General features: G+C 36.6%; 1 protein-coding gene and 1 pseudogene across 1 annotated transcript; one reads left to right on the top strand and one right to left on the bottom strand.

Annotated features, from left to right (window-relative positions):
• The first annotated feature begins 19,878 nt into the window (after positions 1-19,878).
• Positions 19,879-21,435, top strand: LOC142628006 (uncharacterized; annotated as a pseudogene).
• Positions 21,436-21,830: 395 nt separating this feature from the next.
• Positions 21,831-23,280, bottom strand: LOC142627997 (uncharacterized). Its single transcript, XM_075801920.1, has 3 exons — positions 23,239-23,280; positions 23,051-23,126; positions 21,831-22,468 (listed from the first exon to the last, which is right to left on the bottom strand). Exons 1-3 carry the CDS (start codon positions 23,278-23,280, stop codon positions 21,831-21,833), a joined length of 756 nt encoding a protein of 251 aa, XP_075658035.1.
• Positions 23,281-27,087: the final 3,807 nt, after the last annotated feature.

Genomic DNA, 27,087 nt, shown 5'->3' with positions numbered 1-27,087 from the left:
TTCTATCTAAATTTTATGTTTCCATGTTTTTGCCTTAACCCATTTTCACGAGAAAAGCTTAGTCGCAAGCTTCTTGCGAAAATGCCTCTGAAAAAGTTTTTGTTGAAAATAAGAAAAATGCACTTTGAACAAAAACTCAAAACACGAAAGTATAAAAACACTTTCAAAGACAAATAAAATACTAAAAAATCTTTTTGTGTTTGATCAAGAAGCGATTGAGTATATAAATCACATTTGAACACATACAATCACACAAATGAAATAAGCATTCATTGAACAAAGTCTTGTGTGTTTTGTGTGAGTATTAAAAGTGGAACAGTCATTAGTTTAGAGAGAAGCTTCAATGATCCATTCAATCAAGTCATACACAACTAGTACTAAGTCAAGTGGACTATCTCAATTATAGAAATGAACATATATGATCTTCCACAAGAAAATTATTACATCTCTTTGAAGCTTTTTATTTGGCTATTTTACAAATCATAACATTTGATCATTTTGTAACAATACATCTCATTTTGAGATCGATGCCTGAAATTTGGGATATTTCAATTTTAAGAGTAAGCCTTTGGCTTTTTGAGGCACCATATATTTTAATACAAGTCGCTTTCCCTTTTTCCTAGTCAAATACTAATATGTGCGACGGCTTTTGCAGCTCAATTACTCTTTTTGAGATTAGACATTTGATGAGCTATAAACAAAAATATAAAAATGTTGGAAAAGACATAGGCACAAGTCTATGCATGTATCAATACCAACAAGACTATTGACTAATCATTCATGACAAGCTTGAAGATCAATTTACAACAATCACACTAGATTTCAAGATTTTTCCCACAAAAATAGATGTGAATACAAATCAAGCTAAGCACGTAAATGCACTACGCCATTAGTACGAAGGTACTAGGCCAAACTCACATGTGATATACATAACACAAGCGATCAAACTTTTTAGATATTTTTAAATATTTTATGGGTTTTTGAATTTTTCAACACACTAAAAAACATAACAACAAAAGTAAGATCAACAAAAACAAGAACAAAATGCAACTTGCAAAAGAAACATGCTATGAACTGGAAGCAATGGCACAAGAAGATTTTATATGACATGATGCATAAACCTATGACCCTAAACATTGGAAGAATTAATGCATGGGCATAGCGAGTAATCATGCATGAGTACCCTTCTTCACCCACACTTTGCGAGTGTTTTGGGGTAAGAACCTTGGATGGAGGGGTACAACCAACATAGCTTTCCAATCTCTAAATTAAGCTAACAAGGCATAGAGAGATGTTCTTCAACATTTCGATGACGTCTCCAATGAGATGTCCTTCATGCTCTCCCTTAGGTTGTGTTCCCTTTGGCCTTTTCTTTGAACTTTTTTGGCCATGCATGGAGTCAGCCTTCTTGAGTGAATGAAGCTTGAAACAATTGGGTCTTGTGTGCCCTTGAACGCCACAATGATGACACACATGCTTCACTTGAGGCGCCCTTCGATTTTTGGGTAATGACTTCCCTTTAAGTTTTGGTTTTGCACCAGTGGTTCTCTTCTCAGCAGCAGGGGTCTCAGTCTCAGGCTTCACTTCTTTAAGTTTCTCAACACTCTTAACTGATAAAAACCTCACTTCCTTCTTGGGTTCGCTGCTAGAGCTTCCTTCTCCGGTATAACCCAAACTAGTCTTGTCATGTGAAGATTTTTGTGAGGACAGCACGCTGTCAAGTTTCTTGGTGGAGATACACTCAACCTTGACATTAGCTTGGATTATTTCAAGTTCAAGAAACTTGATCTTTAAGTAAGCTTCAACCAGCTCTCCCTTGAGTCCTTCTACTTCACACTTTACCCCTTTAAGTTGCACAAGAGTACACTTATGGTCTTCTTCGATCTTCTTCATCTTTCTCACTGCATGGTTAGCAACCTTGGCATATTTTCCACAATCTTCTAGCAAAGAATCATATACTTCTTGAAGGTTTTTCTCACCTTCATTTTGGCATACATCTTCATCTTCCGATTCTTCAACTTCCTCACCCTCGGAATGCTCACCAAGTTCATTTATCAAATTGCTTAATTCATCCCTAGAATCAACGGAGGTAATTGCCATGAAAGCCCTATAGTTCCCGTCACTGTCACACTCTTCTTTCATATCTAAATTTGAGCTTTCGAAGTTGCTAAGTGTAGTGGCAAACACTTTACCCTTCCCTCTCAAGTAGTTTGGACATTCTTTCTTGATGTGTCCATGGTCGTTACATTCGTAGCACACAACTCCTTAGGGGAGGGGAGGTTGAGAGTCCTTCCCATCTTTCTTCTTGACCTCCTTCCTACCACCGTTGGATGATGAAAACTTTCCTTTGCTGAAAGACTTCCCACTATTCTTCACCTTCAGAAATTTCCGAAAGTTTTTCACAAGGAATGCTACTTCCTTCTCCACATCATCTTCTTCGGAAGAGCCATCCATTCTCTCATTAATGGTTTTGAGAGCAAGTGATTTACTTAGCTTGTGAGAAGGCAGTCCCAGCTCATATGTTTGGAGAGATCCATTAAGCTCTTGAATCTTGATCTCATCCAAATGTTTGCTTTCTTCTATAGCAGTGACCTTTACACAGTAGCTCTCCGGTAAGGAACTCAAAATCTTTCTCACCACCTTGGCATCCTCAATCTTTTCACCGAAATTGAGCTTGGCAATCATGATTTCATTGAGCTTCCCATAGAATGAGTCAAATGACTCATCGTCACTCATCTTGAGTTCTTCAAACCAAGTGGTAAGAATTTGGAGCTTTGTGTCCTGACTTTCTCGGTACCTTCATAGGTAGTCTCGAGAATTGTCCAAGCTTCCTTGGCGGTCTTCACATGCGATATCCTTTGAAATTCATCAGTGGACACACCACAAAAGATAGCATTAATTGCTTTGCTATTGGCATTTGCCAAAGCAAGAGCTGCCTTGTCCCATTCGGACTTGGCTATCATGGGTCCAACATACCCATTCTCAACGGAATCCCATACAGACTCATCTATAGCACAAAGGAATGCCCTCATAGGAACTTTCCAAAAAGCATAGTTGCTCCCACCAAAGTATGGTGGAGTATTGAGAGATTGTGACCGATCCATCACAAAAAGGGTCTTGGATTGCACTTGGGTAATGAAACCATAGCAAGTGCACCCACTCTAATACCAATTGAATACTTGGATTTGTGTTAAAAACACAAGAACTGTTTAGACCCCAAATTAATAAATTACGGCTCGGTTGATTTTACTCTAACTTAAACTAAGTGCGGAATAGAGTAAATGTGAGCAAATAAACAATAAAACTACCCTAAGCCATATTCAACAAATCATAGCAGTAAAATGAAAGCTAAAAGAGTAGGGAAGAGAAATGCAAACACAAGATAACACACCAATGTGTTATTGAAGAGGAAACCGAAGAACTCGGCGAAAAACCTCTCTGCTGCCCACCAAGCAGTAAATCGATCTACTAGACAATAAGTTGGGATACACGAATAGCAAGAGACCCTCCAAGCCTAATCTACCCAGTGCACCTAACCTTTCCAAGCTCATACTCTAACGAGGCTTCTCAGAACCGTGTTTTGTCTAACTTTCCGGATCCCGCAATGCACCTGATTGCATCCGCCAAAACTTGGCTTCTTCCAATACTTCCCAATAGCATCAAAACCTCACTTTACACTCAGTATGGGTATGGTAAGGGTTTGAGCTATCAACCTTTCATGAATTTGGAAATGGAGAGGTAGGAGTAGAGGAAAACCACAATGGATGGTGTAGAGAATTGTGGGTATGACAGTCTCTCACTCTTAAGGGTTTGTGGCTAGGGTTTTCTCTTTGAAAATATCTCTACTCAATATGTGGGTAATGATGGTATATATAGTGTGTATGAGGATGTAGTGGAGCAGATATGACAAAATAGCAAAACAAACTGTTTCGCGGGTATCTCGCAGGAAGGCCTTACCCGCGAGACACTAGCGAAAACTAGCTGTCATCATCTGTCTTGACTTTTCACATTCCAGTCATGTGCTGAGCACATGCCTCACTTTGCGAGAAGGTTACTCGCAAGCTACCTGCAAAAACTTCTTTTGTCTTCAATAATTTCCTTGAGTCTTCACACTCTCTCTCTCTCACATAACACTTACAAATAAATCCCACATGAAATACAGGGTACAAAAGATCGAACAAAATTACAAGAAAATTTGGCACGAAATTAAAGCCAACACAAAACAGTTGTAAATCACAACTTTAGGCTACAACAACGAATTAAAGCCAAAAAAAATGTTAAACCGAAGATTTAGGCTACAGCACAATTCAGAACCAACTGGACAATAAAAGAAATATAGCAACAGAACACACCACTGTGCATGAAAGTTCAAAACATTCATGGATAGCCTAGTGCAAAATGGAAACTACATAAGCATATATGCAATAGGCAAACAATGTATATTGTAAAGCTGTGATTTACAACTATTTTGTGTTGGCTTTAATTTCATGCCAAATTTGATTGTAATTTTGTTCAATCTTTTATACCCTGTATTTAATGTGGGATTTTATTGTAAAGGTTATGTGATACAGAGAGAAAGTGTGAAGACTCGAGCATTTGAGGACAGAAAGATTTCTCACGGGTAGCTCGTGACTAAGCATCCCGCGAAGTGATGCATGTGCCCTGGACATGACTAGAATGTGAAGAGTCATGACAGATGGTGATAGCTGGTTTTCACGAGTGTCTCGTGGGTAAGGCCTTTCCGCGAGATACTCGCGAAACAGTCTGTTTTGCTATTTTGTCCTATCTACTCCACTACATCCTCAAACACACTATATATACCATCATTACCCACATATTGAGTAGAGAGCTTTTCAGAAGAGAAAACCCTAGCCTCAACCCTTGAAAGTGTGAGATTGTTATACCCACAATTCTACACACCATCCATTCTGGTTTTCCTCTATTCCTACCTCTCCATTTCTATATCCTTAAAAGGTTGATAGCCCAAACACTTACCACACCCATACTGAGTGTCTAGTGAGTTTTGGTGCTACTGGGAAGCATTAGAAGGAGCCAAGCTTTGGCGGATGCCATCGGGCACATTGCAGGATCCGGAAAGCTAGACAAGACACGGTTCCGAGAAACCTTGTTGGAGTAGGAGCTTGGAGGGCTTAGGTGCATTGGGTAGACTAGGCTTGGAGGGTCTTTTGCTATTCATGTATCCCAACTTATTGTTTAGTGGATCAATTTACCGCTTGGAGGGTGGCAGAGAGGTTTTTCACCGAGTTCTTCAGTTTCCTCTTCGATAACACATCGACGTGTTATCTTGCGTTTGCATCTCTCTTCCCTACTCTTTTAGCTTTCATTTTACTGCTGTGTTTTGTTGAATATGGCTTAGAGTAGTTTTATTGTTTGTTTGCTCGCATTTACTCTTGTTTCCGCACTTAGATAAGTTAGAGTAAAATCAACCAAGCCGTATTTTTTTAATTTGGGGTCAAAACAAGCTCTTGTGTTTTAACACAAATTCGAGCTTTCATATATCAAGGACAATCCACAATCATTCCAACTCACAAAAACCCTAAAAACTCAAGCACATGTCTACAAGACGTTTTACAATGGGTATGATATGCACAACAAAAATTAGAACAATGATCATACTCAAGAATCATACTATCAAAACCCTCAAAACCCATTCAATCAAACTCAACAAAAAGAACACTAATCATATGTATCAAATCTCAACAATAGCCCAAAATCCAAGAAATCCAGTGTATAAACATGAAATACTTAGAAAAAGATAGAAAACCCATACCTTTTCTTGAAGATTGAAGTTGAGATGATGAAGAAAAATGGAGGTTTTTGATGGAGAAACACGGTGAGTTTGCGAGATAGAGAAGACAGTGAACAGTCAAAAATATTCAAGGGAAAACTGTCTTTAAAGTGCAAATCACACAATTTTCGCTACTGAATTGCGTCGCAAACAAGTCGCCAAAGTAAGCTGCCAGAAACCCTTGAGACAAAATTTGAAAAATTTTGCTAAGTGTTTTTCGCGACTGGAAGTTCCACTCGCGAGAAAGTCGTGACAGGAGTCGCCAAACCTTCTAAGTAAACTCGCAACTGAAGCTTCCGCTCACGAACAAGTCGCCAAACTGAGTCGCGAGGAATTCAAAAAACTCAGATTTTTGAAATATTTTCTAAGTCTTTTTCGCAACTGGGACTTTGACCTGCCAGGGAGTCGCGAAAACCTTCTGAGTAAGCTTGCGACTGAGGCATGCAACTGGCTTGACCCGCGAGGCAAGTTGCCAAAACAGGGTTGCACAGATTTTTTGAAATTTTTCAAAACAAAAATACTTTCCAAAAACAACTAAAACACTCAAAAATATTTTTGTGTTTGATCAACATATACTTGAGCATGTGCAACATATTTAATCATGTACAATCACACAAATGAATAAGGCATTCATTGAACATAGACATGTGTGATGTGTGTGGGTACCAAAAATGAGATAGTCCTTAGTCTAATGTGAAGCTTCAATGATCAATTCAACCAAGGCATACACAATTAGCACGAGGAGAAGTGATCCATCTCAATTATAGAAATGTGCATATATGACCTCCAACAAAATTTGATAACATTAGTTTGAAACTTTTCATTTGGCTCCATTTACATCATAACATTTGATCTTTTTGAATCAATACATCTCATTTTGAGATCGATGCTTGAAATTTTTGATATTTCAATTTGATGAGCAAGCCTTTGGCTTTTTGGGCATCATACAATTTTTCACAAAAGTCGCTTTTCCTTTTTCCTAGTCAAATGCTAGTATGTGCGAAGGCTTTTGCAGCTCATTATCCCTTTTTATTTTGAGATTTACATTTGTTGAGCTTTAAAAAAAATAAAAGTGTGGGAAGATATATAGGCATAAGGCTATGCAAGATTCAAGATCAACAAAACCATTGACTAATCATTCATGAAAAGTTTGAAGATCTATTTACAACAGTCACATAGATGTCAAGATTTCTCCCACAATGATACTAGTGCATAAAGAACAAGCTATGCTCATAAATGCATAAAGCCATTAGTACAAAGGTACAAGGCAAAATATGCTTGTGACAAAACACAATAATGCCGATCAAACCTTTTGGATTTTCTACTTTTTATGTGATTTTAGATTTTTGATATAAAAGCAAGAAAAGATTGATCAAAACACAAGAATTTAAAGCCATTCAAAGCAAAAAGAAGCAAACAAAACAGAATTTTCAACACATGTTGAAATGAAAACAAAAAGCACACCACCAAACAAAGTCATAAAACATAGGAAGTATTAATGCATGGACATGTTATAGTGCTTATGCTTGAGTACCCTTTTTCACCCACATGACACTTGCATTTGGGGTGATATCCTTAGAGGATTGGGTACCATTGTTTTGAGATTCGAACCTTCTAGTGAAGCTTGTCAAGCAGGTGGTGAAAGCATCAATCATTTTCATTACATCCCTCATTCCGGATTTACATTCTTGACCTTTAGGTTGCTCAGCAGTCCAATTTCCTTTGCCATGTCTTGGTCCTCTCAACCTTTGAGCACTTGCATTCTTCAATACTTGGAGCTTATGACAATTTGGTCTGGTGTGTCCTGAAATTCCACAGTGATGGCAGAAATGTTGAGTTCTAGGACCTCGTTGTGACTTTGGGAGAGATTTCCCTTTACCCTTAGGTACAACCACTGATTGGTTAGGTGGCTTAGTCAAAAACCTTTGGTCAGTCACGTTCCACTTCTTTTCTGGCTTCACCTTCTCAACAACAGAAGTTTCTACCACTTGTTCCTTAGCTTTCACAAATTTCATTTCCTTGGAGATATTAGCAACCAAACTACTTTCTCCAGTGTATCCCAATCCACTTTTTTCGGAAAAAAGTTTTTGGTGAGCAAGCATTTCATCAAGCTTCTTAGAGGAGACTCACTCTATTTTAGCATTAGCTTGAACCACCTCAAGCTCAAGAAATTTTATCTTTGAGTAGGCTTCGGTCATCTCTCCATTCAGCGTCTCAACTTCACACTTAGTCTCCTTGTATCGAACTAAAAGACTCTTGTAGTCTTGCTCTGCTCTCTTCATTTTCTTAATGGCTGCATTAGCCACTTTTGCATATTCACCGGTCTTCTCAAGGAGAGAGTTGTAGGTCTCTTGCAGTCCCTCTGCTCTTTCATCTTCCTCATCATCGGATTCTTCTGCTATCCCCACCGACTCCAATTCAGTGTACTCACCAAGCTCTTTCACCAACACACTTAAGTCATCCAAAGATTCCACATGTGCAATGGTCATGAATGCAGAGAAGTTTCCCTCTCCATCACAGCTTTCATCTGAATCTGAATCTGAGGAGTCGGAATCACTAAGAGTTGTAGCATACACCTTGCCTTTCCCTCTCAAATAATTTGGACACTCTTTCTTGACATGTCCATGTCCATTGCATTCAAAACATGTGATTCCTTGAGAGGATTGAAAATCCTTCCTATATATCTTCTTAAATTCCTTTTTATCTTTTTCGGAACTTGGGAACTTTCCCTTTTCAGCAAATTTTCTATTCTTCTTGAATTTCAAGAACTTTCAAAAATTCTTTACAAGATATGCTACATCTTTCTCGACCTCATCCTCATCCGATGAGTCGTGAGTTTCCACCCTCTCAATGATTGTCTTTAGAGCAAGTGATTTGGTCTTCTTTTGTGATGGCAATGATAGCTCATAAGTTTGAAGTGAGCCAACTAATTCTTGAACTTTGATATCATCAAGGTCCTTGTTCTCTTCAATAGCTGTAAACTTCGCACGAAAGCTCTCTGGCAATGATCGAAGAATTTTCCTCACTATCTTTAAGTCCTCCGTCTTTTCACCAAAGTTGAACTTGTCGATAATTACCTCATTCGACTTGCCATAGAATGAGTCAAATGACTCGTCGTCACTCATTTTCAGCTTTTCAAATTGAGTGGTTAGCATCTACAATTTAGTGTCCTTGACTTTTTTTGTTCCTTCATAAGTGGTCTCCAATATTTGCCATGCCTTTTTGGCAATTGTTACGTGAGAGATCCTGTGAAACTCATTTGGAGAAACACCACAAAAAATAGCATTTAGTACCTTGCTATTTGCATTGGCTGCTGCAAGTGCCGCCTTATCCCATGTGGATTTAGCGGATTCCGGCCTAGTCCATCCAACATCTACAGCATCCCAAACAGTCTCATCAATTGAACACAAGAATGCCCTCATGCGAACTTTCCAAAAAGCATAGTTGCTTCCATCAAAATATGGTGGAGCATTGAGAGATTAAGATTGATCCATCTCAAACGCGGTCAAGGATCGTACTTAGGTAATTAAACCACTGCAAGTGCACCCGCTCTGATACCAATTGAATGTTCAAAACGTGTGTAAAACACCTTAGAACGTTTAGACCCCCAAATTACAAAATGCCAACACAAGCTTATTATCAAACAATGTATGTGCGGAATATGAAAATAAGCTAAATCAGAATTGATAAAACAATCTAAACCAAAATTAATCATAACCACAACAACAATTAAAAGGTAAAGATTAAGGGAAGAGAGATGCAAACACAAAGACAACACAGCGATGTGTTATCGAAGAGGAAACCGAAGTCCTCGGCGTAAAACCTCTCCACTGCCTCTAAGCGGTCAATAATCCATTAGAGAATGAAGTTAGGATACATGAACAGCAGAAGACCCTTCAAGCCTAATCTACCCAGTGTACCTAAGTCCTCCAAGCTTCTTGCTCCAACGAGGTTGCACCGAACCATTGTCTTCTCTAGCTTACCAGATTCTGCTATAGCCCATAGCATCAACCAATATCAATTGGTCCCTTTCTAACTGCTTCCTAAGCACCAAATAACCTTGTGATAGATATGCGTATGGTGAGAAAATGATTTGGCTAATGTACCTCTCAAGGATTTAACAATGGAGAGGATGAGAGTAAAGGAATTTGGAGAATTAAAGGATAAAGATTGTGGATGAGTCAATCTTGTTTTTTCTAGGGTTTCTCTCTCAAAATTCTCTCTAGAAGCTCACTACAATACATGGGTATAAAGGGGTATTAATACTGGTGTGTGTTTGGAATGCGAAAGGTCAGTTTTAGTCAAACAAGGCATTCTGCCGACTCGAGCTCGCGACTGGAACGAGTCGCAAGTTTAAGTCTCAAGCAACTTGCCTGGCCAGCTGGAGGTTTTGTCCTGTAGTACGACAGCTGGCGTGACTCTTTAGCTCCCCCAGCATGCTTCACACGTGTGCCTTTTTGGCGACTCGCCAGTTGCGAGCCAATCGCGAGGTCCAGTTGCGAGTCCTTGCTTGAGTGCACACTTTTGAGCTTTTCTTCACATTCTCTCATACACTACCCTTACATGATTCCCACCTAAATACAAGGGTTTCTAAAGACTAAATTACAAGCAAATTGGCACGGAATAAAGCCAACAAAATGATTGAATAAATTCAATCTTACAAAAAGTATTGTGACTTCCAGTCACAAAAGGAAGTAGGAAAGCTACAGATGATCCTAGACTCCTTATTCCAAGGAAAAAGTTCAAAATTCCTATAGTGAGTAGAAAGTTTTAGATGGTATAAGTGAAGAAATTCATTAAGGTTATCATGTCCCCATCATGGACAGATACCCAAATTGACATACAGCTAATAATCGTCCTTCATGCGTTAGGGGCAAGCTGGCTAGGTGCAATATTGAGAGCAAAAAGAAGTTGCATGATGAAAGGATGAATAGGAAAACGAAGGCCACATGAAAAGGTAGCTTCGTAAAAACTCACCTCACCACGAGCAAAGGAACAGGCTTTTTCATTGGGACGAGGTAGTCTTGTAATGACCCATTCAGAGAATTGGAACCTTTTTCGTATAGATTTCAAGTGTCTCTATTCTAAAAAGCAAGACTCGGAGAGAGCATGGAAAGGGATTGAGGACGAAGAAGAAGAGGGTTTTGAAGAAGAGGAGGGTTTTGAAGATGACAAGGGTTTCGACATCACGATTTCAAAATCTTTATCAGTAGACTCATTACTCGATGACAGACCAGTTTCTAACTCACTAGACCTAACATCGATGTCCCTGTACTCTATAGCAGTCATCCCTAGGTGATGAACAATCAAAGAACGACGAATCAAAGGGAAAAGGCTAGTCAAAACAGGTCTAAAGGCCCCACAATCTCAAGGTAAAAACAAACCAACTTGGGGACGATGCCAACTAGAGAACTCAAGAAATACTCCTAGTTTAGCAAAGAAGAACGAAATAGAGGAAGCTTCCTACCTAATGAAAGCAAAATCAACCATTAATGGAATCTAGAGGAAAAGGAGTCTTACCGTACAGAGGGAGCAGAAGCTTCCTTTTTGTTTCAAACTTCAAGTTTAGTGTATAATGAAGAAGAATAAGGATATGAGGAGTTTTTCGCTAAAAAATGAAGCACAATCAATGCACAGGAAACACAAGGAAAGAACATACGTGCGACCAACAAGGGGAGGGGATGTGGCAATCATCTGACGAGAACGTCACCCCATAATAAATGTGATGAGATGAGAATCTTGGGGCACGAATAAACTGACCCGCCCAAGAAGGACTTTCCATATTCCTTTGCTCGTCCAAACAAAGGATGACAAATGAATAAAGGGGGCAACTGACAAGTAGCGCATAACTGGTTGTCTGTCACTCGCAAACTGTACATAATAATGACGAGTAAGAGTATGCTCCATCTTTCTTTTCTCTTCATCATTTATAGGACACGTTTTCTTAGACAATTTTGTTTGTTTATGGGTAGGAGTATCAATAGGATTTGAACTATCCATATAAAATCTTTTTAAAATTTTATCAATGTATTGTTCTTGAGATAATTGAAGTATTCTTGATTCTCTATCTAATTTGAATTCCTAACACATACGAAGCTTCACCCAAATCTTTCATTTCAAATTGGGATTTTAGAAAATCTTTAACTTCACATATAGATTCAACATGATTACCTGCAATCAAAATATCATCAACATACAAAGATAAAATTATAAAATCACTCCCACTATTCCAATGATATACAAAATTATCATAATCATTAGCTCTAAAACCAAATTTAACAATTGCATTATGAAAAGTGTAATACCATTGTCTTGATGCTTGTTTCAAACCATACAATGATTTCTTAAGCTTATACACTTTATTTTCTTGACCCTTAACTTTATAACCATCAGGTTATTGCATAAAAATGTCTTCCTTTAGGTCTCCATTTAGAAATGCAGTTTTAATATCCATTTGATATAATTATAAATCTAAGGTAGCAACAATGCACATTAAAATTCTAATGGAAGTGAATTTAGCAACAGGAGAATATGTTTCCTCATAGTTTATACCAGGTTTTTGTGTGAATCTTTTTGCCACTAATCTAGCTTTATATTTTTCAATACTACCATTACACTCAAACTTTCTCTTTAATATCCATTTACTACCAATTGCTTTCCTATTTTTAGGCCATTCCACTAATTCCAACACATTATTTTTGAAAGCGGATTTGTGTTAAAAACACTAGGGTTGTTTAGACCCCAAATTAATAAATTACGGCTCGGTTGATTTTACTCTAACTTAAACTAAGTGCCGAATAGAGTAAATGCGAGCGAACAGACAATAAAACTATTCAACAAATCACAGCAGTAAAATGAAAGTTAAAAGAGTAGGGAAGAGAAATGCAACCACAAGATAACATGCCGATGTGTTATCGAAGAGGAAACCGAAGAACTCGGTGAAAAATCTCTCTGCCACCCTCCAAGGGGTAAATCGATCCATTGAACAATAAGTTGGGATACATGAATAGCAAGAGACCCTCCAAGCCTAATCTACCCAATGTACCTAAGCCCTCCAAGATCCTACTCCAATGAGGCTTTTCGGAACCGTGTCTTGTCTACCATTCCGAATCCTACAATACGCCCGATTGCATCCGCCAAGCCTCACCAGTTTCTTTTGGCAAATCCCCAAAACTTTCCAAGCTCTAAAACACTCTCTACACTCTGAAAGGTGTAAGTTGTGTTTGGGTACAAATCTCTTCTCAAGGTATGACAATGGGAGAGGGAAGGAGAAGAGGTTAGAATGATTTCTCACTAAGGATAAGTAGCTCTCTCTCTAAAAGATGGGTGTGTGTGTTGTAGAAAACCTATCTAGGGTTTTTTCTCTCTGAATGGCCTCTCATACTTTTGTGGGTAATGAAGGTATATATAGTATGGGTGAAGGGTAAGAAAGTCACACTAAAAAATCTTCCAGACAAAGAGTTTCGCAGGTATCTCGCAAGAATGCCTTACTCGTGAGACACTCGCGAAATCCTCCAGGCTGGCATGACTACTCCAGATAGTCGCGAAATAAACTGATTCTTCATTTTATGCTAGATTCTTCACCAACTTAAAACTAAATGCAATACAATAAAATGCCACAAAATACAAGGAAAAAATTAAAGCAAATACAACACTTTTTGTCATGGAATAAAGCCAACATAAAACATAATTGTAAATCACAACTTTACAATTTTTAATTATTAAATCTAATTCTTCCTTAATAGCTTCTTTCCATTTCAATAAATTTGGGGCAAACAAAGCTTCTTCAATTGCTAAAGGGTATTCAACATCCCCTTCACTTATAAAAGTGAAATAATCTTTTAATTTAGTAGGAGGATTTCTTTCTCTTTGAATCCTACTAAGTGTATCATGAGGATTTTCAATATTATGAACAATAACATATTCATTATTAACCACTTCCTTCTCCATATAAATTTCAAATAATTCTACTAATTTATTGGGATCTTTTGTATCTATTTCTTCTTCTAAGAATCTTGCATCTCTACTTTCAGTAACACTAATAGTTCCATCACTATGGTGAAAAACCTCTCTGCTGCCTTCCAAGCGGTAAATCGATCCACTAGAGAATAAAGTTGGAGTAAATGAATAACAAAAGACCCTCCAAGCCTAGTCTACCCAATGTACTTGAGCCTTCCAAGCTCTTGCTACCAACAGACTTCTCAGAATCATGTCTTCTCTAGCTTTCCGGATCTCACAATACGCCCGATTGCATCCGCCAAGCCTTACCAGCTTCTTTTAGCAAATCCCCAAAGCTTCCCAATCTCCAAACACTCTCTACACTCTGAAAATGTGTGGGTTGTGTTTGGATACAAATCTCCTCTCAAAGTATGGCAATGGAAGAGGGAAGGAGAAGAGGCTACAATGATTTCTCACTAAGGATGGGTAGCTCTCTCTCTAAAGGATGAGTGTGTGTGTTGTTGAAAACCTATCTAGGATTTTTCTCTCTAAATGACCTCTCATACTTTTGTGGGTAATGAGGGTATATATAGTATGGATGAAGGGTAAGAAAGTCACACTTAAAAAATCCTCCAAACAGAGAGTTTCGCGGGTATCTCGCAAGAAGGCCTTACCTGCGAGACACTCGCGAAAAAGACAGCCTGGCACGACTCTTTAGCTTCCAGTTATGTGCTTCTCACATGCCTTTTTCACGGGAACCCTTCTCGTGAACTTCTCGCGAGCTAGTCGCGAAATGTGAGTTTTGGCTACTTGTTTTGGCGACTCGCCCAGTCGCGAAATCCCAGTAGCAAGTTCATCCAAAAGCTCTCGCGACTCTCTCGTGACGCATCTCACGACTCGCTAGTCGTGAAAACGCCCAGTAACAACCTTTTTCTTTTAATCGTTTTTGACGTTTCCAATGAACAAAATGTAGGAAAAACTAGTTTTGTATCTCATACAAAACACACAGCGGAAGCAACAAACAAAGATCTATTTCATTCATGATTGATAACATACACTATGTAAATTTTAGAATTTAAGAACAAGATAGTGTACCTTGGTGTGATAGAATTCACAACAAAAGATCAAAAGTACTTGGAAACACTTTTAATCTTCACTCTAATTCCACTTTATACCCAAGAAATGTAGTCTCACAATCAGTTTCTAAGGGAGAATTATTAAGTGGCTTCACTCACACATACACACCATTCCACAATGATGTCTCTGTTTTTCTTTTTCTCTTATAAAAAATTTTGTATGTTTCTCCCTTTATAACTAACTGATTATCTTATTGGGCTGGCCTATTGGGCCTTTTCAATTGGGTTTTAATGTGTGGCTTGGAGTGGAACTAAAAGAGACCAATAAGACACTAGCTCCAATGAGCCTTGGGCTTTTCTGTCAACTCTTGACAAGTCCAAAGTTACCATTAATTATATTTAATACCACTATATAAATATAATTGCACTTTAGGCCTTCCAAATAAATTATATCCTAAGACTTTATTATACATGCAACCCCTTCATAAAACATTCGTAGTAACATAAAGTCATAAATGTAGACTGCCACTTTGTAAATTACTACATCTTATCCTTGAGTACCCAGTTGAATCCTTTAAAATTATTCATCATATATTTATGAAATCCAATTTCATAAATATATACTTTAGTAATTTCTTACCAAAGTGGTTAGGCCTAACTCTCTGAATAACAAACCCATTAAACTTATCTCAAGGGAATATTTTGTATCTCCATTAAGAGATTATGAATTCCATCTTGAGAATATATGTTCCATCAACATTAAATGTGGCTGCCCAACATACTGAGATTTTGACCGTTACATTAGATCTCACTCCTGATATATCAAAGCAACCTACACCTCATGATCAGGTCCATTATTCTCTCAGGATTAAGAGTTCATGCAAATAGAAGTTGTGAGATTTATTATTCATTTGACAATTGTTAGGAGAATAATAAATCTCATAGCGGTCCAGTTCAATATGTCTTAACTCTTAGAACATATCAATATACCAACTAGAAGTCTCCACTTCCATGATCAAGACAAATCATCTTAATTGATATGTTATAGTCTTCGCAGATGAAACGCCCATTTTCATCACTGACTAGGAACTCCATTTGAGTTTACAAGGAACTTGTGATTTATATCTTTTGTGACTAAATCACATACAATGCATCTCATGGACTATGATAATGTCCCATTAGTTCATTTATAGATAGTCTTATATAATTAAACAATTTAATTATTTATGACATGCCAATAAATTGGATTTTAGGGCATAAATCCCAACACAAAACACATTCTTAATTATTAAAAACGATGAGATTAAGATTAAAACTTGAATTGCATATTATGTTAAAGTGTTAAAATTCAATTTTACATGGTTAAAATCAAACTTAAACAACATCATAACATCAAAATCAGTTTTAATCAAACAGTAGTTTCAAAACTAAAATATGCAGAGAAATGACTGCATAATTTTCACAACTATGAAAACAGTTTTATTTAATTCTAAAACTCAATCACATGTTATAAAAGCATGATATTGAAGACCACTCTGATACCAATTGTTGGAAAATCTAGTTTTGCATCTCATAAAAAACACAAAGCGGAAGCAACAATCATGGATCTACTTCATTCATGAGAGATAACATGTAACCTTGAATTCTATAACACAAAATAGAAAGCGAACCTTGATGCAGTGAAATTCAAAACCAAGACTTGAGAACACCTTCAATCTTCATCTCAATTCCACATGGTGCCCAAGATGTATGGTCTCTCAATCAGTTTTCATGTACGATGATTCGCAAAGAAAAATCCTACTTCTCCTTGTAGAGAAAAACTGTTTTCTTTCTTTTCATCATACGTACATTCTAACTACCTTGGTATTTACTTTATTTAATAACTCTTATTAAATAAAATCTGATTATCTAATTGGGTTAGCCTTTTGGGCCTACCTAAATGGGCTTTAGTTTGTGGCTTGAGATGGGACTAAATGGAACAAATAAGACTCTAGCTCTAATGGGCCTTGGGCTTTTCTATCAACTCTTGAGAAGTTCAAAGTTACCTTTAATTATATTTAACACCACTATATAAATATAATTGCACTCTAGGCCTTATTAATAAATTATATCCCAAGACTCTAATAATATCATTTGACCCCTCCATGAAATATCCATAGTGAACAAAGTCATAAAAAATTGTCACTTTGTAAATAACTATTTTATCCTTGAGTACCTGGTTTAATCTTTTAGTTATTCACATTTATTGGAATCCAATTTCAATAAATATTAGCTTTAGTAACTCCTTACTAAAGTGGGCGCCCTGAATAACTAGTTCTCATTAAACTTATCTCAAGGGGATATTTCGTGTCTCTACTAAAAGAGATTATGGATTCCATCTTGAGAATATGTGTTCTCTCAACACTACGTGTGATTACCCAACATACTGAGGTTTTGACCATGAATATTAGATCTCACTCCCGATATATCAAAGTAACCTACATTTCATGGTCGGGTTCACTACCCTCTCAGGATTAAGAATCTATGAAGTTAACAGTTGTGAAATTAATTATTTAGGTGACAGTTGTTGATTGAATAATTAATCTCACAGCGGTCCAGTTCAATATGTCTAACTCTTAAGACACATCAACACATCAACTAGAAGTCTCCACTTCTATGATCAAGACAAATCATTTTAGTTGATGTGTTATAATTTTCGCAGATGAAACACCAAATTTCTTCACCGACTACGAACTATATTTTGAGTTTACAAGGAACTTGTGACTTACATCTTTTGTGACTAAATCACATAAATCACATACAATATATCTCATGGACTATGATAATGTCCCATTAGTTCATTTATAAATAGTCTCATATAATTAAATAATTTAATTAATTATGACATGCCAATAAATTGGATTTTAGGGCACAAACCCTAACAATTACGTCTCATGGTGAGTGCAAAAAGTACATCTGACAGATAGAGGTTTCTTTCTCCAGGTATAATGACCTTCATAGTTCCAATACCTAACACATCACAATATGTGTTATTTCCCATGTACACACGATGATCACCGGCTTTAACCTCTTTCATGTCAACAAAGAAATCTCTCGTCTTTTCCACATGGCGTGACAATGCAGAGTCTACCCATCATGCTCCGGAGTCAACATCAGTTAACAGAGATTCAGATACCACACAAATTATATCCTTGGAACCTCCATAATTAGGTTTGTTATTGTTTCTATTTTCATGACAATTAGATTGATAATGGCCAATTTTTCCACATTAAAAACACTTTCCCTTACCCCTTTTATTCTTATCATTGTTCTTGAAATTCTTTCCTTTGCCTTTGAAATTTTTAGAAAGGTTTTCCTTGTCATTTTTAGGAGTTTCATTCTTGGGGGGTTGACTAGTGGAAGCAATTGTTAAGAGAGATTTAGATGTATTCTTTTTATTTATTCTTTCCGCTTCTATTTCCAAAAGAGTTGGTAAGTTTTTCATGTTCACAGGGATTGTAAAATAGTTTAGAGCTACCACTATAGAATCCCATGAGTCAAACAAACTATGCAAAATAGTAGACACTTGCATCTTATCAGGATTTGGATTTCCTAAGACAGCTAACTCTTTTGCAATTACTGACATTTTATTGACATGTTCAATGACATTATCACTTTCATTCATCATGGTTCCATTAAATCTCTCTATTAAAAGTTGAATGTATGTTTCAGAAGATGCACGATATGCTTCAGTAATAGCATCAAACATGGTTTTAGCATGTGTATATTCTTCAAAAAGAATTTCAATGTCAAGTTCCATCAACGTAAGCAAAATATTTCTAGTAATTTTATCATCTTCTAAATGTTTTTCGTGCATTCTTTTTGCAGCAGCATTAGAATTTTTAGGTGGTGGAGTTGGAATGCTAATATAAATAACTTACTCAATCTTGTCTTGAAAAAGTATGTGACGGATACGACGTTTCCAAACAAAATGATTAGCCCCATTTAATTTTTCAGTTTTGCTTAATTCTTGACTTATAGCTTTACTAGTCATGATCAATCAATAAGAATTAAAAGGATTTTAGTTTAGAAAGCTGACCGTGATGGAGAAACCCAAAAAATAAATTTGTGTGTACCAATTCTGTACTGATTTCTGCTCCAACACTCCCTTTTTAGCCCAGCCAAGCTTTCATGTTAATTGAAGAAATCCTTTGTACGTTGGACTAATTTGAATGGCCTTCCACCACGTAGCAAGAGTCCCACCCAATCACAAAATCTACACATCCACAGCAATGCAACCTTTTCTCTAACAAACTTCTTCTTCACAATAGTAGTAATACTCCAACAAAAAATCATTGATGAGATTTTCTTCCTTCGTAGGCCCGTGGACTAGAGTAGAGCAAATATCTAAATGAAAAGAAGTTGGATTCAAAAAATAAAATACTTGCACGGCTTTACTAGGAAAATGGACTTGCTTCAATGCTCTGATACCAATGAAGCAAAAATTGAAATAGAACTCTTACTCAACTAAAACACTAAAATAGTAAATATCTGAAACATATATTTAAAATGGAGAGATAAGAGTGAAATAGTGTTTGGGTTGAAGTGGGTTTTTCACTTTGTAAGATTTTTGTGTGGTTATCTTATCTAGAGATCTCAAGTGGGATATTTAAAGACCCACAAAAGTTTCCAACGTTCATTTCAATTCCTACAAATTAGGACATGAACGTTAAAGTCTCTAACGTTTATTTAAACATTAAAATCAGATCTCTTCTTCACCTCACTGCCCCCACTCACAACTCATTATCCCTAAGAAATCTCAACTGCATATTTGACCTTGTCAAACCCCACACAACCAATCATAGCCAAAACATTCAATTCCATTATTCAAACAATTTTATTAATAATAATCATCTTATATACAATATTGTGTAAGGTAATCTCTTTTGAGAATTACACACGTACACATTATGGGTTATTTAACCACACAGTTCAATATCCATATTGTGGGCTATTTGGCCACACAATCCAACAATTTATGGTTTTCATTGTGTGTGATGGACTCATTAAGAGGTTATGGTTGTTGGTGAAACTCATTGCTCAAAGCTTGAGATGTTTATGACTTGTAGCCTATGTATTTGTACTAAGTCCTTGCAGAAGAACATTAGTTTGATTATTTGAAAGTTACCCACTTGGCCATTTCAAGACTTCTATTTGGGGTTTTGTGAGTGCAAGTTACTAGGCTTTGGGATGAATCTCTGGGTATGAATTTTTTAATCATGGTATCATATAAACGTTTTTCATTGTCAAGGTTCTACCGAGCAAACGAAACTATAATGGCTGATTAAATTTCCTAGGATGTCTTCAAATAGATATACGTCTTGGAGTAATTGGGTTTGAGTGGCTGTCACACGGAGTTCTCTGGTTTTGGTTTTTGAACCTGTGACTTCTTAGCATTATAGGGTAGAGTCTTAAGGGTAGGGTTTTGTTTCCCTTTTTGAACAAGTACCAATAGTTAAGATATGTCTATAGAAGCTAATGTGCCATTTATAGGAACTCAATGTGCCACTAGTTAAGATAGGACTTCAGGCACTTGAAAAAAAAAATATTGGACTTTAGGTCTCTGTCATCAACAACTAGACCAAATTTATGATTCTTCTCTACTAAAAACTGATGCGTAATAAGACGGATGCCATATAGATTTTTGAGCTACAACTTATATGAAGGGGTTCCTGTAGTTTTCTTATTCTAACTCATGGTTGCAACAAGGACCTAGTTTTCACATTGTCTGCTGTTGTTCTTCCTCTGGTATGCTAAATTCATCCGCAATATATTGAATAGTTTGCAGCATCACGAGCCTATGCTCAAGGTGGGCGCAAACAGTATGATCTTTTCCGCAATGGGAAAGCTAGGTGATGAGGATTTCAGAAAATATGGAAGAAAGAGATGGATGAAGATTCTTCTCTGTGAACGGGTAGTGAAGATGAAAGTGACAATTTAAAGACCCTAAAAGTTGTCCTGAAGAAGAATTCAGGGAGTGAGACATCAGGCAAAGGAACATTCTGACCTAATTGATGCTGATGACAGTGATGAATTAAGAAGTGTCTGGTCTGGAAGTGATGAGGAGAAGACGTTGTGGACTGGTAGTGAGGATGATGACGACGGTGATATTCCGAAAGAAGCCTACCCAAATGAAAGTAGTGATAAGTACATAGACGAATTGTTTGAGTTTGAAGAAATGCCTAAATATCAAACAATCTCTGTGAAAGCTGAAGATGAACCAGAAGAATTGTCCCCAGGAATTCAAGCTAGGAAAATTGCAGTTGAAAATGCCTTGAAAAAATTGAGGAAAGGTCCAGATGGGCATTACTCCAATGTGTGGAAGGTCATGAGTGATATAGATATTCTAATTGGAGCATTTGAAAGGATTGTTTCTGGACCAGAGTTCACGGATCTTAGACAGCGAGGGACTAAGAAATTTAATATGCAGTTCTGTAAGGATATACAAGCACGTATGAGAGATCCAAATTACAAGTTCTCACCTGAGTTAAAACTGAAGCCGAAGAGAAGTTAGTTATGAGAAAGAAGTGGTAGAAAGCACAGTCTAGGAGGAGGAAAGCACAAAAGCGTTAAGTTGTAATTGTTTCCTTTTGGCACTTATGTGAGTTAAATGTGTACTATATATCCCTTTCAACTTGTGCTTCTCAAATGTTCAAATCTATAATCATCAGTACTTTATTTTGTTAAAGAGTAATTATAGGTTTACTTAGTTTGTAAGATTATCCTCCAATATTATAATTATTCATATAAACCGTGCAACTGAGAAATATTTCTTCATTTCTTAAACAACGTTACTGTTTCCTTTTATGTGTGCTCTTTTATTCATGGCTTAAAAATAAAAACACCCACTTGGGGTTCGAGTCGATTGCAAAAACACCTTCTGGAGTTTCAATTCTTCCTTATATCTCCCTGAGATTTCCATATCCATCAAGTTGACCTCTGAAGATATCTTTTTTTTTTTTTAGCTCTTATAGATGGAAAGTTGATTGTGGTGTCGTTTCGCACATGTAGTTCATCATGTCTGTTGGTGGATAGGTGTAGTGGGACACCCGCCTGTTGGTCATCATATTGGATAATGGATGATCATACTCATTTATTGGCAATCCTTCATAAATGCCTCCATATGCACCTAGTTCATGGCCTCCTAAGGCAGCAAAACCAGCATCATTGCCAAGAAAACCTGCATGGTCATGCATTGGAATTGTTTTGTTTTGAAAATTTTCATGATCACCAATTGTGACTCCATCCCCACCCAGACCTAGATTTTGCATTGCTGCCGTCAAATTGTGATTGAATTCACCTGTCACAGTCTTGGCCCCCCTACTCTGATTAATGTACCATTCAGATCTCCAATCATTATCTACTCTGCCAAAGGTGGGAGATGTGGGCTGATATTTGAAGGGATCAAGGCCATTGATCAGATATTGGGTTTGGTTCTGGTTCTTGGAATTATTGAATAATTCGTCATGTTTCTTGTTGGAACTTGGAGACCAAAGCTCTGCATGTTTACCAGATCTAACCAGCTTATTGATCAAAATAGCAGAATCCACACTACCTGTGACAGTGACCTTCTGCTCGTCTGCATCTATTCTTACTTTATAAACACCTGAATCCAATACCAAAGTAAATTAATACTTTAAAAAAAAAATACAAAATACAAAATCCAAAAAGTTCAGCGTAAAATCAACGCATTAATTCTTTTGTTTTTTTGGTTTTTGTTTCTGAAAGGGTGACAAGGCTATAACTGCATTATTGGGTAGAATATGATAATGATAACTAAATTTTCAAGTAAGAAATCTGGAATATGAAACAGTCCTAAAGAATGAAGAGGAATGAACAACCAAGTATAATCACCACCTGCTCTGTGCTCACTTGCACATACGACTAGAGTCCAACATCCAAAATTCTCGACCCTCCAAATGACAATGTTGAAAATAGAATATCACATCATCACCGAAATAATAGTAATAAAGGAAAATAATATTAAGAGTAGCCATTGATGTTACCAATTGACCGTGTCTAATTTACATTTTCCCTTGCCGTTAATAATCACGCTGATTCACTAACTTTAACAATTGTTCAATTAGTAATGATCATAATTATTAAATAACTGATGGGAGTAATATATAATAAAATTTTATTTTTCAAAAAATACAGTTCAGAAATTTGATCATATTCGTGTTTGCACCTTCAACTTTTCGGAGGAGTTTTCTCACTTTCAGCATGCACCCTTGACAGTTCATGTGCACTTTGAGAACATATGTCTGCGAAAGAAAGGAATGAATAAAATCTAACAAAAAAAAGAAAGCAAAAGTTTAGTGAGAAAAAGATAAAAATGCTTAATTGCTTTGGAGAAGAATGGCTTGAAGTAGGGACCTCAATCTTTAAGAACTCAAACTCATTTGATGGCATTTTCATCGGTGATTCTTCAAAATGGAGATGTCTGGAACTTTTTGCTTCCTATTTTCTGCTTTCTTTACAGTAGTATATTTCTTCCCAATTTAAGAGCCACCATGTTGTAGGAAGTTCAGGTAAATCAAATGAGTTGGGAGCGTTCCAAGTTCCAACAATATGAAGAGCAAACACAAGCTAGAGGGGCCCAGTTGTTCTAATGAGAGAGAGAGAGTTAGTTTAAACGGAGAGAGTTAGTTTAAACGGTGAGAATTATGATTTGACTAGACTGAGTAGCTTCAATTAACTTAAAAAAATGTGCTTATCTCCGGTTTATTTAAGGTTTTTAGTTTCTTTTTAATGTTATTCATGAGTTTTACGACATTTTTTGGTACTATTTAATTTTTATGAGTTTCACTGTACTATTCAGCTAATTTTTAACTTCTTCTTTTTTTATTTTTTTAACAAAAAATTTTCAATTCCATCTAAATATGCTCTTCCAAACTACTTTGTCTGATTTCCTCATGCACTATACATTTTTCGGCTAACGAAATAACGGCCTAGTATTTCAGTGTTTTCTCGTGATGGCTTGGTTGCAGGGTAGGGTATACTATTGCCAGTTGCGAAAGTCCCATTTAGTCCAGCAGCAAACACAGAAAATAAAAAAATAATAATAATAAAAAGGGCCAAAATTTTCACATCCAACTAACATACATAGCATTTGAGAAAGTACTCTATTGGACCATCACAACACAAAAACACAAAGGGTGAAAAAATCAACCAATCATTCTTTGTTAAGAGAGTTTTCCTTTTTAGGATATTGCTTTCCTTTGTGTCAAATAGCCAGTAAACGTTTGGATAAATGTACTTGGGTTTGGCCTATGTTCAGATTAAGCTTAGACATGATTTGAATTAATCACCTATCAACTAGGTGGAAAAAAACACAAAAGATACTTTTTTTTCTTTTTTCTTTTTTAATATCAATGAAAGTTGTTTTAACAGTGTTGTATGTTACGATTGACTTTGTAGTCTGATATATACTGTTTCTCTTTCTTAAAAAGGAGGCTTCTTGGGGGACCTAAACTTAATGTATTTTATGAAATTATACGAATTAATAGGCTAGTTAGAAATTCGGAGTTGTATAAGTTGAAGCACAAGATAAGGCCTAGTTTGTGACGAGCTGAGTAGGCCTGTATTGGAATTTGGAAGAATGCCAAACTTTATCGACCTAATTGTGGGCTTAGCCTAATTGGCCCTAATAACCTCTGGCCTGAATTCTATTCACAGCAAGTACAAGACAATAAATAATAAAAAAAATATTTTAGAAAAGAGATTAAAAGAAAAATACACGAATAATTATAATGCAAAGAAAAAAAAATGTTAGTTTTTAAAATTGTTGATTGCTGAACAATAGTACTCGGTTGAATTAATTCCTCTCAAAGTCATCTGTAAGGGTGATGGATCCAGGAGTATATATTGAGTCAGAGGCCCAATCCGAGGACATTAAGTAGTCCGAGGATAGACAAATATCTTCCTAAGAATCTAGGTTGGTAAGTTAAGAAATAGTCTGATCATGATTGTCTAAAAAGGTGGTCCAAGAAGGAATACTTTCTTGGCTGAGCAAAATCGAGGTCTAAAGGTACGGTCTGCCACCTAGAAGCAACGTTCTAGGAGATCCTATAGGTAAGGAAATACATCGTAAGAGCACAGAACAGGGAAAGACTATGAAATATCTAGGAGAAAGCTGCTACCACCACATTGAATGCTCTGCAGCTAACTCTCTGGTCGCATTAATGAGGAGGTGATGTCTGTGCATCAGTGTGCAACCTTACAACTACTTCTAAAAGCGTCAGGGAGGTGCTAATGGGACAAGTATCCATACTAACAATCTAATCCATATGTGGAGGGTAGAGAGAGGAGGAATAATGGTATAAAAGGCAGAGGAAACCCCCAAAATGGTGGATCAAAAAGGAAATAGAAAAAAATACTGTATACTAAAGAACAATATTTGTAAACCGTCATTAAGTGAGATATATAGAAGAACTAGCCTCCTCAGATTGAGTCTAAGGACAATTTTCATTATATAAATTTGCTTCATCTTTGTTTTATAGGGATCTTGACCCATTACAATTGATATACAAACTCGTTAGAACCTAGATTTCCAACCCACTCTCTACAAATTCATTATATTGGGCTCTTTGGGCCTATCCTGTCACTATTTTTGGTTTAGGTACAAATTGTGTCCTTACAATTGGCGCCGTCTGTGGGAAAGCCTTGCATTTTAGTGAGTTTAATGTCTAGTTATGGTAGGTTTAGGTACACACTAGGCAGAGTCTATGAGGTTCCAGCGTCAAGATCACTTTCTTAATCTTGAACGAAGTAAGGACTAGGAGGGAAGTGTGCACACCATTCATACTAGCAAGAGTGAGTCACGAGGTGGGAGCAGAGTCTCTCATGAGGAAAATGCTAGAGCCATGCAGTTGGAGATTGATCATTTGAGGAGAAAGTTGCGTCACAAACGACAGAAGCGAACTCCTTCCATTTCTGACTTTTCTTCTGATGGTGGTGGGTATAGCAGTTACAAGCCCAGGTCAAGGAATCCCTTTAATGAGTCTTTCTCGTATGAAGTAGACAATCCTCTATTGGAAAATACTGGTTTTGTATCTCATACAAAACACACAGCAGAAGCAACAAACAAGGATTCATTTCATTCATGATTGATAACATGCACTATGTAAATTTCAGAATTTAAGAACAAGATAGCGTACCTTAGTGTGGTGAAATTCAAAACAAAAGATTAGAAGTACTTGGGAACAATTTTAATTTTCACTCCAATTCCACTTTATGCTCAAGAAGTGTGATCTCTCAATCAGTTTCTAAGGGAGAATAATCGAGTGGCTTCACTCACACATACACACCATTTGACAATGATGTCTCTCTTTCTCTTATTCTTAATAAAAAATTATGTATGTTTCTCCCTTTATAACTAACTGATTATCTAATTGGGCTGGCCTATTGGGCCTTTCCAATTGGGCTTTAGTGTGTGGCTTGGAGTGGGACGAAAATGGACTAATAAGACACTAGCTCCAATGAGTCTTGGGCTTTTCTGTCAACTCTTGACAAGTTCAAAGTTACCATTAATTATATTTAATACCACTATATATATAATTGCACTCTAGGCCTTATTAATAAATTATATCTCAAGACTATATTATACATGCAACCCATTCATAAAATATTCGTAGTAAAACAAAATCATGAATGTAGACTGTCACTTTGAAGATTACTACATCTTAATCCTTGAGTACCTAGTTTAATCCTTTAAGTTATTCATCATATATTTATGAAATCCAATTTCATAAATATATACTTTAGTAACTCCTTACTAAAGTGGTTAGGCCTAACACTCTGAATAACCAAACTCATTAAACTTATCCCAAGGGAATATTTAATATCTCTGTTGAGAGATTATGAATTCCATCTTGTGAATATATGTTCCATCAACACTAAATGTGGCTGTCCAACATACTGAGATTTTGATCGTAACTTAAGATCTCACTTTTGATATATCAAAGCAACTTACACCTCATGATCAAGTCCATTATTCTCTCAGGATTAAGAGTTCATGCAAATATAAGTCGTGAGTTTATTATTCATTTGACAGTCGTTGAAAGAATAATAAATCTCACACGGTCCAGTTCAATATGTTTTAACTCTTAAAACATATCAACATACCAACTAGAAATCTCTATTTTCATGATCAAGACAAATCATCTTAGTTGATCTGTTATAGTCTTTGTGGATGAAATGCCCAATTTTCGTCACCGACTACGA

The sequence above is a fragment of the Castanea sativa genome, chromosome 1 (genome assembly GCF_040712315.1).
Source record: "Castanea sativa cultivar Marrone di Chiusa Pesio chromosome 1, ASM4071231v1".
Lineage (NCBI taxonomy): Eukaryota > Viridiplantae > Streptophyta > Magnoliopsida > Fagales > Fagaceae > Castanea > Castanea sativa.
The sequence above is the reverse complement of the archived record's forward strand: the minus strand, read 5'-3'. Positions and strand labels throughout refer to the sequence as shown.

Coding starts and splice junctions, on each gene's coding strand:
- LOC142627997 (XM_075801920.1), bottom strand. CDS start 23,280: ATGAAAATGCCATCAAATGAGTTTGAGTTCTTAAAGATTGAG. Junction 23,127..23,238: donor TTGAGTTCTTAAAGATTGAG/GTCCCTACTTCA, acceptor TTTCTTTCGCAG/ACATATGTTCTCAAAGTGCA. Junction 22,469..23,050: donor ACTCCTCCGAAAAGTTGAAG/GTGCAAACACGA, acceptor TATTGGATTCAG/GTGTTTATAAAGTAAGAATA.